General features: G+C 32.6%; 1 protein-coding gene across 2 annotated transcripts in view; it reads left to right on the plus strand.

Moving 5' to 3' along the window:
• The window catches only part of YTHDC2 (YTH N6-methyladenosine RNA binding protein C2), a 68,552-nt gene that overhangs the window by 9,046 nt on the left and 45,126 nt on the right, over nt 1–14,380 (plus strand). For both annotated transcript variants that reach the window (XM_060143404.1, XM_060143405.1), the window contains exons 4-9: nt 911–1,110; nt 6,145–6,311; nt 7,080–7,182; nt 8,410–8,566; nt 11,532–11,639; nt 12,762–12,910. In XM_060143404.1, coding sequence (XP_059999387.1) covers nt 911–1,110; nt 6,145–6,311; nt 7,080–7,182; nt 8,410–8,566; nt 11,532–11,639; nt 12,762–12,910 — 884 coding nt within the window. The remainder of the gene's footprint in view (nt 1–910; nt 1,111–6,144; nt 6,312–7,079; nt 7,183–8,409; nt 8,567–11,531; nt 11,640–12,761; nt 12,911–14,380) is intronic.

A 14,380-nucleotide genomic window follows, 5' to 3' on the forward strand; every position in this document is an offset into this window, starting at 1 on the left:
ATTATGCTGCCGTGACATACTAATGAGTGGGATTTTGAATTGGGACTTTAGCTTCTGGGAAGAGACAGGACAGAGTCTTCAGTACATTAACTTGCTCAAAGGTAGATAAATAAATATATTTAGGTTATAAAATGAAGTAATTTTACTATTTGGAAAAATAACATTTCTAATGAGAAAGTTATTTCTTTTATTATCTCCAGTGAAAGAATCTGCATAATTTCTATTGGTGGAGTATGTTTGCAGAATGTAGAAATGGATGGTGCTAGCTATCAAGGAGTTTTAAAAATACATGCACATAAAAATATTTTGAGTTATGTGAAGAGTATAAAACACATCATGCCTTTTGTATTCCTATCTGCTTAAATGTAGATGTTGGCTAAAATGCACAATTAGGAGATTTGTTAAGCATTAGGACCTTATATTTACACATATTATTCTGTTTGATCACATGATCTTACATGCTAACTTTAAACATAGAGGGTTTTTTATTTTTCATATGTGTTTTCATACTGTATGTAACAGAATTTATAAGTATAATATACATTGTTTCCTACTCTAAAATTATAATTTTCTGTGTTATAATTGATAGAAACAAGGCTGAAAATTATTTTAGGATATCAAAATTGGGTTTTATTTTTAATGATTTTTGAATGATTGATTTTTGTTCATTTTTAAACATTGTGCACCAGAAATACTTTTGGGAAATTTGCCTTCTGATTGATACAAAAATGTGTAACATTCTCTAAGAATATTGTGTGGCAGTACAACAGCTGAGGCATTGCTTTTTAACTTTAGACTGAGTAGAGAAGAAGCACTTGAAAGGAATTACATTAGAAATTACTTATTTTTGTTTTTTAACTCTTTTTATTGTTGATCATAAATTTTTTTGTTCTCTTATTCATTTTCAAAGAAAACCGGGAAATGAGCAAGACAAGTGGGCGACTCAACAGTGGCATATCTCAGATTCCAGTGAAAAGAGGAGAATCTGAATTTGATTCTTTCAGGCAGTCTCTGCCAGTGTTTGAGAAACAAGAAGAAATTGTTAAAATAATTAAGGAAAATAAAGTAGTTTTGATTGTAGGAGAAACTGGGTCTGGAAAGACTACACAGGTTTGTTTCTTCTTTGTTGTTTATAGAAGAAAAAATTATTTTATCTCGTGATAGTTTTATATCAAATTTACACTACATGTATTTTAACAAAAACAAAAAAGGAACTTTTGTTTATTTTAATGGTTATTTCAGAAATAAATTATTACTGGAAGTACATTTTGAGAATTTGTAGAAAGGTAATATTTTAAAATATTTATTTTTAAATTAGTACGTAGGGCTTTATTTAAACAGAGGTGAGGTTGTGATTTGGTATCATGAAAGGAAAATGGACTTTGACCTTCAGTTCAGATTCCAGCTTCCACATTTATTGAATGTGAAATTTTAGGCTAGACTTGTAACTCTTGAAGCCAGAGTCCTCATTTATAAAATGGTACTAACAATTGCTACCATTCGAGGTGGGGTTTAGAGGTAATGTCTGTGAAGTGCCTAGCATAGTGTTTTTACATAGCTAAATTAAAAGTAATATTGATAACAAGAAGAAGTGTTAATATAAAGTTAACATAAAGTGGGATTAGTATGACATGTTTGACTTGGATGTTTAGAATCATAGTACTTCATTGTTTATGAAGTTTCACTCATAGGCTGACAAGGTTGGAAGTAAGCATGGTACAATGATATGACCTTTTCTTGTTTATATTCTTTAACATGTTAGCACGTTGAAACAGTAAAATTACTTTGCTTTTGATTGAGGTGCAGATAGAATAGTCAGTATAATTTTACATTTTCTTCTTCTCTTCTATGGACAAATAAATTTGCTTTTGACAGTTGCTTAAGATTTCCTATGCTTATATTGGTTGGTTTCATAAAGTTAGATAAATAAGGCAAGGTGGTAGGAGAGGTTGACTATAAACTTTATCAGTTATTTACTTGTGGGACTTAATCATTTTCACAGAAGTGCAACTCGTTATACCTAAAACTTGAGCCTATAAAACTAATTACAAACGTGATGAAATTTTTATATGAAGACAATGTATAAGATTTTTCTTCAACATGATTATGATTAAGTGAAATTCCATGGAGTCATGCCAAAGAATCTGTTCAGATGTCTTAGATTGTTATAATTGTTTTAGTATTAGAAAGTTTTGCCAGTTGATGTTAATTGTAGCCATTTTAATTATATCAAATAGAGATAATGAAAGTTTTGATAAAATATAACAAATATGGTTTTATTTAAATTATTTGAGTGTTCTTCCTAAGAATATTTGTATACTGGAATTATGGATGTCTATTTTCACAATTATGTGTATCATTTTACTAGGTATGAAAAGATCTGGAGAATTTAGTTAGGAATTAAATATTATTCTCTTTGCTTTTCAAAAGAAACTATTAATCTAAATGGGTTTAAACCTAAGAAATAATTGTATCTTGTTCAAGGAGTTCAAGTAAAATTACTAATGTTCCTGTCCTATGAAATACAAATATGACAGTTTGAAGTTAATATCATTAGCCATTTTCATCTTTCCTTTGGGAGCGTTAGGAAGTTATTTGCCTTTTTTTTTTTTTCGTTATGTGGGCGTCTACCGTTGCGGAGCACAGGCTCTGGACGCGCAGGCCCAGCGGCCATGGATCACGGGCCCAGCCGCTCCGCGGCATGTGGGATCTTCCTGGACCGGGGCACGAACCCGTGTCCTCTGCATCGGCAGGCGGACTCTCAACCACTGCGCCACCAGGGAAACCCCTATTTGCCTTTTGAATGTTCATTATATAAAATTCAAACATTATAGAAAATATAATGTTTTTATATTTCTCCCTGGTTTATTGTCAGAAACTTGGAGTATATGTTTCTGGGTTTTTCAGGGGATTGTTTGTTTTGTTTTTGTTCTCTTTACAGTATTGATATAGATTATTTTTAAAACAAACATGGGATAGTATGTATACGCTTTGCATCTTGCTTTTTTCACTTAATAGATATTGGATATTTTTCTGTGTTAGTACCTAGCGATAGACCTCATTTTTTAAACAATTGAGTAGCATTCCTGAGCATTTTTGTAATAACAGTGATAAAATAAATGACTGTTTACTGCGTGCTGAAGTTTTACAACAGTTATCTTAATTAAACCTCTTATTAACCCAAGATATGTAGGCTTGTTATTATCTCTTTTTACAGATGTGGAATAAAAACTAAAACTTACAGATGTTAATCTACCCAAATTCACATAACTAGGAAGTGGCAGAGCAGGAATCTTACTCTGTACTTACTTTATTATATTGCATCCTAATATTTCTTTTCTAATTTGTGGGAATGTTTTAATAGGATAAATTCCTAGAAGTGGAAATGCTGGATCAAAAATATTGCATTTAAAATTTTAGTAGCTAGATTAACTAGTTACTGTCTGTTAATTCAAAAAAGACTTATCGTATTAAAATAGTACTGAATGTATTGAAAGTTCCCATTTCTCTAAAACTTAGGTAACAATGGATATAATTTATTTTTTACCTTTATCAATCTGATAAGCAAAAAATAATGTTTTAATTTGCATTTCTCTGATTCTTAGTTGAGTATCTTTTCGTTTGCTTATTATCTATTTATGTTCTGTGAGTTACTTATTTATATCTTATTTTTCTTTAGGTTTAATCATTTTGGATTTATTTTTAATAATGCTTTGTACATTATGGATACATGGCTGTTATGTGTTATATACCTTAAAAACAATTTCTCACAATTTTTTGGTTGCTTTTTTAGCTTTGCTTATGGTATCTTGATTAGTAGTTTTACATTTTTATTTAGTCAAATCTGTCAGCCTTTTTTTAGGGCTTCATGCCATGCTCAGAAAATCACTTTCTACCCCAAGATTAAAAAACATTTTCCTACAAATATTTTATTCTAATACTTTTATATTTGTAGTTTTAAAAATCCATCTGGAGTTTATTTTATTGTGTCATATCAGGTAGGAATCTAACTTTTTTCCTTATGTTAGTATCTAGTGTTCCAATATGTTAGTATCTAGTGTTCCAATATAATTTTCATTTAATAATCCCTTCCCCCGATTTTAAGATACTACTTTTTAAAAATTTAAGTATAGTTGATTTACAATACTGTGTTAGTTTCAGGTGTACAGCAAAGTGATTCAGTTATATATATATATAATTATTTTCAGATTATTTTTCATAACAGGTTATTACAAGATATTGAATATTGTTCCCTGTGTTATATAGTAAATCTTTGTTGCTTATCTATTTTATGTAGTGTGTATCTATTGATCCCATACTCCTAACTTATCCCTTCTTCCCTTTTCCCTTTGGTAACCATATGCTTGTTTTCTATGTCTTTGAGTCTGTTTCTGTTTTTTAAATAGACTCGTTTGTATTATATTTTAGATTCCACATATGAGTGATATCATATAATATTTGTCTTTCTCTGTCTGACTGACTTAGTATGATATTCTCTAGGTCCATCCATATTGCTGCAAATGGCAACATTTCAGTCTTTTTTATGGCTGAGTAATATTCCATTGTGTACATATGTGTGTGTGTGTGTGTGTGTGTGTGTGTGTATATATATATATATATATATATACCCACCACATCTTTATCCATTCATCTGTTGATGGACACTTAGGTTGCTTTCATGTCTTGGCTATTGTAAATAGTGCTGCTGTGAACATTGGGGTGCATACTACTTTTGATCAAATACTAAATTTCTGTAGTACCTGGGTATATTTCTGGAATTTTTGTTATGTATTTTTAATTATCTGTTCCTACACCAAGATCTCACTTTTTGAATTTTGTAGTTTTACAGTATGTAGCATAATATTCCTCTTTATTATTAGCTTCTCTTTTTAGATATTTCTTAGCAGTTTGTTTGCATTTATGCTTCCGAATGAACTGGTCAAATTTTAAAAAATCCTGGAGGGTAAGACGTGCATGAAAAGATGTCCTTTTCACTCATAGTTAAAGAAATGAAATCAAAACAATAATTATATTTTTCAACTATTAGATTGGCTGAAATTTAAAAATTGATGAAATCCAGCATTTGCATAGGTGTTGGGAAAACAGCATCTTCTGCTCTGTTGGTAAAAGTATAAATTGTTTTGAAGAGCAGATTGATAATTTTTCTATGAAAATTTAAATTTATATACTCTTTGACTCCACATATATTTGTCTTTGCGTAAGTATGTGAAGATAGATGTTCACTGCAGCATTCTTTTTAATAGTAAGCAACAGCATCAAAAATAACAAGCCTAAACAAACTGGAAATTACTTAATGTATAGTCATATTTGTTAAGTTATAACACATCCATAAGATGGAATGTGCAGCTATTAAAATGGATTAGGTAGATCTGATGTGTTATTAAGTGACATCTGCAATTTACAAACATTAAGTATAATAATGACTTTGTGTGAATAAAAACCTGTTTATATACACAAATAATTTAAGTTGTATAAACTTTTTTTTTCCCCAAAAGAGTTTATAAGAAAATTAACAGTAGTTACTTTCATGGAGAGGACTATTGGTAGTAGTATGGGTGGGGAAGACTTTTACTTTTTATTTTAAATCTTTCTGACCTGTTTAAATTTAATTATAGAAAAGTGTCTGCAATCCTGGTATTAGGCTATTTCTGGTTTCTTTATATTTTTCACTATTTAAAAAATTCCAATGGAATTTTGATTGTTGTTTCATTGACTTTATAGGATAACTTGGGGAGAATTGACATTTTTGCAATATTGATTATTCCTATCCAGTAATATGTTGTATTTTTCTAGTATATTCCCGTCTTTTATGTTTCTCAGTAGTGTTTTATAATCTTGGTTTTTCAGTAGTGTTTTATAATCTTTTTCATGTAAACCTTAACTATTTCTTTATAATTCTGTTTTTAAGTGTTTTAGTTTTAGTTTCTATTGTGAACAAGATCTTTTTAAATTACATTTTTTAGCTGATTATTAGCAGTTACATGAAAGTTGTTGGTTTTATGATTATTTTATGTTTGGACATGTTACATAACTTTTTTAGTTCTGATGGTTTTTCAGTTGATTGACATGGATTTACTGGATATACAATTATGTTGTCTTATAGTACTTTAAAATTTGTTTCAGATTCCTCAGTTCCTTTTAGATGATTGCTTTAAAAATGGTATCCCCTGCCGTATATTTTGTACTCAACCAAGACGATTAGCAGCTATTGCTGTGGCTGAAAGAGTTGCTGCAGAGAGAAGAGAAAGGATTGGTCAGACAATTGGGTATCAGATCCGTTTAGAAAGCAGGTAAAGACAATTCACCTGTAGCTTTTTATCATTCTCAGAAAAGACTAAATATTTATATTTCACTAAATATAGAGCATGTGTTAGTTGAAAAGTTAGATGATCATTTTGCTCCAAGTAAGTTTATAATAGGCCATTGAGCTCATGTCTAAACTTAGTGAGGTTTTGAATAAATAAATAGCTTGAAAAAGAGTTTGGGCCGTAGATAGAAATCCTGTTTCATAGTTTCATGATAAAGTGCAAGTTATTTCACCTCTTTGAGTCTTAGTTTCCTCATGTATAAAATGGGGCTAATGAAAGCATCTAGAGCACAGGTTTGATGTGAAGTTTATAGTAAGCACTCAGTAAATGTTAGTGACTGAATTGATTATTAGTAGTAGTAGTAGTAATGCTAGTAGTACCTTCTTGAGAAGTAGTACCATTTCTTTGCTCATAGTTATTTGGATATAGTGATTCAAAAAGCTAATCTCATTTATGATACACTTTTTTCCCCCAAGTAAAAAATGTTTAAGATCTTTAAAAAAAATCTTTTTAAGTTCTTTAACAAAATGATTACTAAATTAATAAAAGGCTGTTAGTAATAATAAATTTGTGAGATTGTCAGGCATAAAATACATATTTCACATAACTTTGCTAATAAAGCATATATACTAGTACACTGTTATATTAGTAACACTTATTAAGTACAAAGGACACTAGCATTTAATATATGGCCTTGTTTTAATTACATAAAAGATTTGTAATTGTGAACTTTTTTGATTTTTTAAAAAGGGTTTCTCCAAAGACACTTCTGACATTTTGCACCAATGGGGTACTGCTTCGTACTCTGATGGCAGGAGATAGTTCATTGTCAACTGTGACACATGTTATTGTGGTAAGAATATTTAAATTTAAATATCTAATTAAATTTTTAGAATAGGGTATAAATGAGAACCAATTTTTTTAAAACAGGCTATTCTAATCAAGTTACTTTTTTTTAAACTTTTATTTTTTATTTTTAAAGATTTATTTATTTAATTTATCTTTGGCTGTGTCGGATCTTAGGGTCTTAGTTGCTGTATGCGGGATCTTCGTTGAGACATGCAGGATCTTTTGTTGTGGAGCAGGCTTCTCTCTAGTTGTGGCCTGCAGGTTTTCTCTTCTTTAGTTGTGGTGTGCAGGCTCCAGGGCATGTGGGCTCTGTAGTTGTGGCGTGCGGGTTCCAGAGCATGTGGGCTCTAGTTGAGGCTCAGGAGCTCAGTAGTTGTGGCGTGCGGGCTTAGTTGCCCTGCGGCATGTGGGATCTTAGTTCCCTGACCAGGGAACGAACCCGTGTCCCTTGCATTGTAAGGTGGATTCTTTACCACTGGACCACCAGGGAAGTCCCTCAAGTTACTTTTTATTGTCCATAATTGTTAGAAATAAATATTTTATGTTAAATAAAGATATTCTTACCATCAGGTTTTATGAGTGAGAATAAAATAAGTAGATAGTTTTTTAAAAAGTGCTTTTTATATATGAAAATGGCACATGTATTTTACGAGTTCTCCAGAATGGTGAAAGTTTTCTTTTTTCTCTGTGCTTAGTCATCTGATTTCTCTTCCAAATCTTAGAGGCATACTTTAAAGTCATTTAACTTCATGGTTAAGCTGCTAAATTAACTAGCTCCTGATGAAATAAGTAGATGAATTACCACCTTGTTAAAGAATTCTAAGCTTTTATCCAGTTTGTGTCAGAAAACTTAGATTAAGTTTTATAAGCTTGTGATAGAGCAGCTTTTGGAAACTTATTAGTTCTGTGCATTCAAACCACAGGATGCACCTGGTCCTGATGCTAACAGAAGCATATTAAAATAGATTTTGTATTTATTAAAATTACATTAAATTAGACTCCACTAATTCAGCATTTGTTGTAGTTTTTGTGGGAAAAAGGGCAGTGTTTTGTTACCCACAGTAGGTCGTTAATGTCTGATTATTTCTAAATTGTCCATAATACAAAATTTTCACTAATTGGCTGTGTCCACATTTAACTTGAATTAGTGTGAAACCCAGCAGCTCCATAATTTTAAAGACTTTATTTTTGTATTTTAACTGTTCCATGGTTTTGTTTTTGTTTATTGCAGGATGAAGTACATGAAAGGGATCGATTTAGTGATTTTTTACTTACAAAGTTAAGAGATTTGTTGCAGAAGTACCCAACTTTGAAACTAGTTCTTTCTAGTGCTGCCTTAGATGTAAATCTTTTTATGAGATATTTCGGGAGTTGTCCAGTGACATACAGTAAGTTAAACTGTCAGATTTCTTCTAGGATTTGTATGAAAGAATACTTTTTTGGCTTGATTTTATTTATTATAATAGAAATTGGGGAATGTTCTGATGTATAGAGCATCTGTTTATGTTTTCTCTGAAATATGCTTAATCAGTCATATCTATATATTTTCATCCTCTCCTTTTCCATCTACAACTCTTTGGTATTGTGTAGTGAGCCTGTTCTCTAGTCTTAAAAGGAGATATGCTTTATTTTGTATTCCCCTTTAAATTCTGTCCTATAGCTTTGCCTTTATTGCTAGACTCTTTCAAAGAGTAGTCTTAATGCCCGTGTTTACCTCCCATGTACTTCTAAATATGTTGCCACTTAAATTTTGTCCTTATCCTTTAATCAAATCTGGTTTTTCCACCAATCTCTAAAAAAATTACTGATTTCCTCCTCAAAAATTGAAAAAGTTGTATGTGTTTACCTCAGTGAAATAGTACAGACATTCAGGGAAAAAGTTCACAATCACCTGTCTTCTTTTCATTTCATATCTTTTCTTCCCTGAGATTACTTGATGTTGAAGCCTAGTGTATATCCTGTCTCACCTTGTCCATGCTCATACAACATATGTAAATATATACATATATATTGGGTTTATAGAAAATGGTTTTTACATTAATGGGCACATGCCATATACAATGTTTTGCAATTTGCTTTATTCATATGACAGTATATCATGAACAGTTCTCCAGTTTAGAAGCTCTAGATGTAGTTCATTATATTGAAGAACTGCTTTTATATTTCCTAGTATGAATGTACCATGATTTATTTAACCATTTCTTAATATTTGGACATTAGATTGGTCCTGGATTCTCCCTTTCCCCTACTATAAACATCGTTGTTATGAGCATCCTTCTACATATATTCTTATATATTGGTGCTCTTATTTCTAAGGATAGATTCCTGAAAGTGAAATTGTTGAGTAAAAGAATGTATCTATTTTTAATTTTAACAGTAAGATGGTTTTGTCATTTTACTTTTTCAAAAGGCTGAAATGATTCACATTTCCGCAGTTTATGGGGCTATTCATTTGTGCATTCTTACCAGTATTGTTTTGAAATTGATTTAATTTTACATAAAAATCTTACTTATATTTTCCGTAGTATTTCTCATAATCGTTACCCTTTTTTTGTGAAATGCTCGTATCCCATAATTTATTTGCCAGAACTACATCCTAAGTCTCATTCTGTATTACAGCCTGTACTTTCTTGGTCTCCTCTGTGGGCTTCTCTTCTTTTGCATCGTGCTTAAATATTGATATTTTTGAGGATTTTTCCCATGACCCATTTTTTTCCTCTTCCCCCCTTCCCTCCCCTCCCTTTCCTCCTTCCCCTCCCTTCCCTTCCCTGCCCTTCCCTGCCCTTCCCTGCCCTTCCTCGCCCTTCCCCATCCCCTTTCCCTTCCCTTCCTTCTTTGATTTCTTTGCTTTTTCTCTCTTTCCTGCTCTATGCTGTTCTCTACTAGGTACTGGGGATGCACAGTTAGTTTTCCTGGAAGATCTCATTCTTGACCTTGCCTTCTACTTTCTCTTGCACTGATGAGTCCTGAATCTTTATTTCCCAGTTCAAACTGTTCTCCAGAGCTTTGGACTTGGTTGCTTATAAGCAGTTCCCCTCTAATATGCCCAAACTGAATACTTAATCCTTTCTAAAAAATCTGCTTCTCTTGTGTTGCCTGTTTTGGTTAATCATACCATTGACCTAATCACCTAAGTCATAAACCTGTAAGACGTTTTGCTCATAATATTACTGGGTGGTAAGGCACATAAAATTTATGCATCTGCTAATTGAAGGTCATTTTGGCACCTAACATTTGACCAAACCCCGGCTCCCACAAGCCAACCTGTTTTTCTTTTAGCTTTCCTTGTCAGCCTCAGAAAATGACAACATCATCCATTGAGTTTTGTAAGCCAGACTTTCAAGAACTGTGGTTGACACTTCCTTATCATTCTTCCATATCCAATCTAATGCTGAGTTCTGTGGATTTTACTTCCCATCTATCTAGTCTGTCTGTCTCCTTCCATTTTTACTATCACCAATCTTGTTCAGGTTATTGTCCTCTTCATCGTGAACTATTGTAATTACTCCTACCTGGTCTGTTTCATCCACTCTGGTTTCTTTTAAATCCATTCCCCATGTTGCAGCCAACATGGAATTTTCAGCCAGATTTCTGAAGTGGAATTTTGATGATGTTAAATACTCTCATGAGCTTGAAACTTTGAACAACCTTTACCTCAGAATAAAGACCTAAACCCTTAATAAGACTTATCTATTTCTTCTGCCTCATCTTGAACTACAATCCCTTCTTCACACCCCTCTTCACATCATGTTCCAACTAGCTTGGCCTTTTAGTTCCTTGAGAACATCATACTCTTTCCCACCATAGGGGCTTTGTACATACTGTTTTTTTCTTCATAGTATACTCTTTCCTCTCTGTGTAGCTTAGTTATTTTGTTTACTCCCTTCTCTTGGTTCTCATTTTTCTCAGTGAAGATGCTTTTCTTGATTCCTTCAAATTCCCCTATTATGTACTGTCATGGTATCTCGTACTTCTCTCTCACAGGACTTTTTACAACTTTATTTTTACATTGATGTTTTGGATTATTGGATTAATGTCAGATTCCCCTGCTAGATTACAAGCTTCAAGCTTCAAGAGAGCAGGAGGAACTCTGTTTCTGCTTACCATTTATATTCCTAGTGCCTAGCATGATGCCAAACAATCAAGTAAATAGTAAACACTGGAAAAAAACATGCAAATGAACAGTTGTCTAAAATATAGATCAGAGTTATATTTAAAGGACAATATGAGGATCACTTGACCTATGGAATTGCCTTTGGATTAATATTCAGATTTATTAATTTGAGAATCTCATGTTTTTATGTGAATTATCTCTAAGATGCAAATTGACTGTTTAAAAAAATTCCTATTTAGTACAGGGAAGACCATTTGAAGTAAAAGAAATGTTTCTGGAAGACATTTTAAGAACTACTGGATACACAAACAAAGAAATGTTAAAATACAAAAAGGAAAAACAACGAGGTAAGCTTTTTATCAAACAAATATAAAAGAAAATTACTATTGATATTGACTTTTTGGAGTACTCCAGTCTTATACTATGCAGATACAAGGACACTTGAAAGTATTTCTCTCTGTGTATAGTTGTAGAATATTATATTAGAATACTGTCCCATATGGAAGTTCTACATTCTGGTTTATGTCTAGAAGTTATAATCTATAGAGAGGAATTGAAAGGGGATGCCAGAGTTGAGGAGGCTGAGTGTGTCTGTATCCAAATATTCAACCACTATTTTAAGGAGGCAGAAGATTTGTGCTGGCTGTCCCCAGCATATGTTATAGAGTGGGAGTGGGGAGTGGGTGAGGAAGTGAAAAGAGTAGCATATGAGTAATAACAGGCTCATCTTTGGTATAATTGTTGAGTTTTTCAAATCTTGATATTGTTATGAATTGCATCAGTACTTTGAATTTAACATTACTTGCCTATTAATACATCTCTTATGATTTATACTATATCTCAGCTTTTGAATTAAGGTTAAGTTCCTTTTGCTTACTTTTAATTACATTATTCATGATGGAAGACTTGGCTTCAAGCTTTGATTCCTTTGTTTAGTTAGTATAACCTTGGACAAATAATCTTAACTTCTTTGGATTCTTCACTTGAAAAAAGCAATTAGCAATGCCTGTGTCACAGTGCAGTGCTGAATCACTAATATGTAAATTATAAAACTTCTGGTTCTCAAAACTTTTGAAGATGAAAATTGAATATAACTTGTGTCTCAAACAGAATGGTGGTAGAAATTCAATAAATGATTTTCTACAAAGTGCTATATGAATATTAGTCATTGATTTAAACATTATTTGTTATATGGCTAAAATACTGTTCATTAAATTATGTCCTGATTCAGAAGTAAACTTCTTACTAGTAGATGAATAGATGAGGTTTTATAAGGCAGTTTCATGTCTCCTTTTGGTTCAGCATAACACATTTTATTGAATGTTCCTAATTAATATATTTTTAAAAAGTAACTTTAAAATAAGGCCAACTTTTAGGTATTTTCAGATTCACTTAATTTTTTTAAACAAAGAAATATATTTCAAAAAGCAAAGAATTTATCTACTTATTTTCTTTGGTAATTAATTTAGAAGAAAGACAACAAACCACACTTACAGAATGGTACTCAGCTCAAGAGAATACTTTCAAGCCTGAATCTCAGAGACAGAGAGCTGTCCCAAATGTAACTGAAGAAAATGATTTATTGGATGATGGTGGTGATGCCGTCTTCAGTCAGTTGGTAAGACCTCAGTGGTTTCACACTGCTATTTTGAGTGAAAATTGTGTAATTTAAAGAACATTTCATGAGATTATATTTTTTATTACATTCTTAAGGCATAATTCCCTTAGTTTATCTTAGACTACAACACATTTTTCAGAATAATTTTCTACACACTTTTTTTTCAAATAATGCAACATCTTTTATTGTTTCATTCTGAGTTAAAACTATTTCAATATTTTCTATAAATTTTGTGAAGAAAATAGTTGTAGATATTATGTATATATACATACATTATTATTGCTAGATATTTTATCATCTCAGAAGTTTAAGAACCTATGAGCTAAGCAATGCAAGATAAGCTAAGTTAGGAAAAAACTGAGAAAAGCCTCTTGGTATTAGGGCAAGTAATCAAGACTGATGTTTATACCACAAAGCCGTGTGAATCTGTAAAATCAATTACCCACTATAGACCTCAGTTTCTTTTTCTCTCTGCTTTTCTCCCTTCTATTTTGCCACAATATCTTTTACAAATGAAATATTTTGTAGAAATCCTGCCTGCTCATCCATCACTCTCCATCCCCACCCCTAAGCAGAGCTTCTGCTACTTTGGATTCCTTGGAGTCTGTTTGAAAACTGGAACCAGCGGATTTCCTAGGTCTTTGATTCTGGTTTAGAATTCTTAAAAAGGCATTGGTGATTAGTGAGATGGCTGGGACTATGCACTTTTTAGAAAAAGAATTTAACTCTTTTGAGCATGAGAAGCTACATAATGCAGATATGCTTGCAGTTTTCTCCCAGTGTTTAAAGTTCTGATGCATCCAAATGAACTATAGTTTTAAAGAATGTGTACTTTTAAAGAATATTTAAAAATTGTTATTTAGTGCAGGGAACATCCATTTGGTTCAGTGAACAGCATTTTGACCATTTAAATTAGTGATTCTTTTTTTTTTTTAATTATTTGTTTATTTTTGGCTGCATTGGGTCTTCATTGCTGAGTGTGGGCTTTCTCTAGTTGCAACGAGTGGGGGCTACTCTTTGTTTTGTGGTGCGCGGGCTTCTCATTGTGGTGGCTTCTCTTTGTTGTGGAGCACGGGCTCTAGGCATGCGGGCTTCAGTGGTTGTGGCACACGGGCTCAGTTGTTGTGGCTCGCGGGCTCCAGAACACTGGCTCAGTAGTTGTGGTGCACGGGCTTAGTTGCTCCGTGGCATGTGGGATCTTCCCAGACCAGGGCTCGAACCTGTGTCCCCTGCGTTGGCAGGCTGATTCTTAACCACTGTGCCACCAGGGAAGTCCCTAAATTAGTGATTCTTAAGCCTGGCTGCACAGTAACATCCCCTAAAGAACTTTTAAAGTCCTATGGAATCTGGCCTCCATTCCAGAGATTCTGAAGTACTTGCTCTGGGGTGGGACGTGGCTTCAGTGTTGAAAAGCTCCAGGTGATGTTTCCTCTGTTGTGCAGTTGGGACATAAGACCACTGATAGACAGG

This window comes from Lagenorhynchus albirostris, chromosome 3 (assembly GCF_949774975.1).
Source record: "Lagenorhynchus albirostris chromosome 3, mLagAlb1.1, whole genome shotgun sequence".
In the NCBI taxonomy this organism is placed as follows: domain Eukaryota; kingdom Metazoa; phylum Chordata; class Mammalia; order Artiodactyla; family Delphinidae; genus Lagenorhynchus; species Lagenorhynchus albirostris.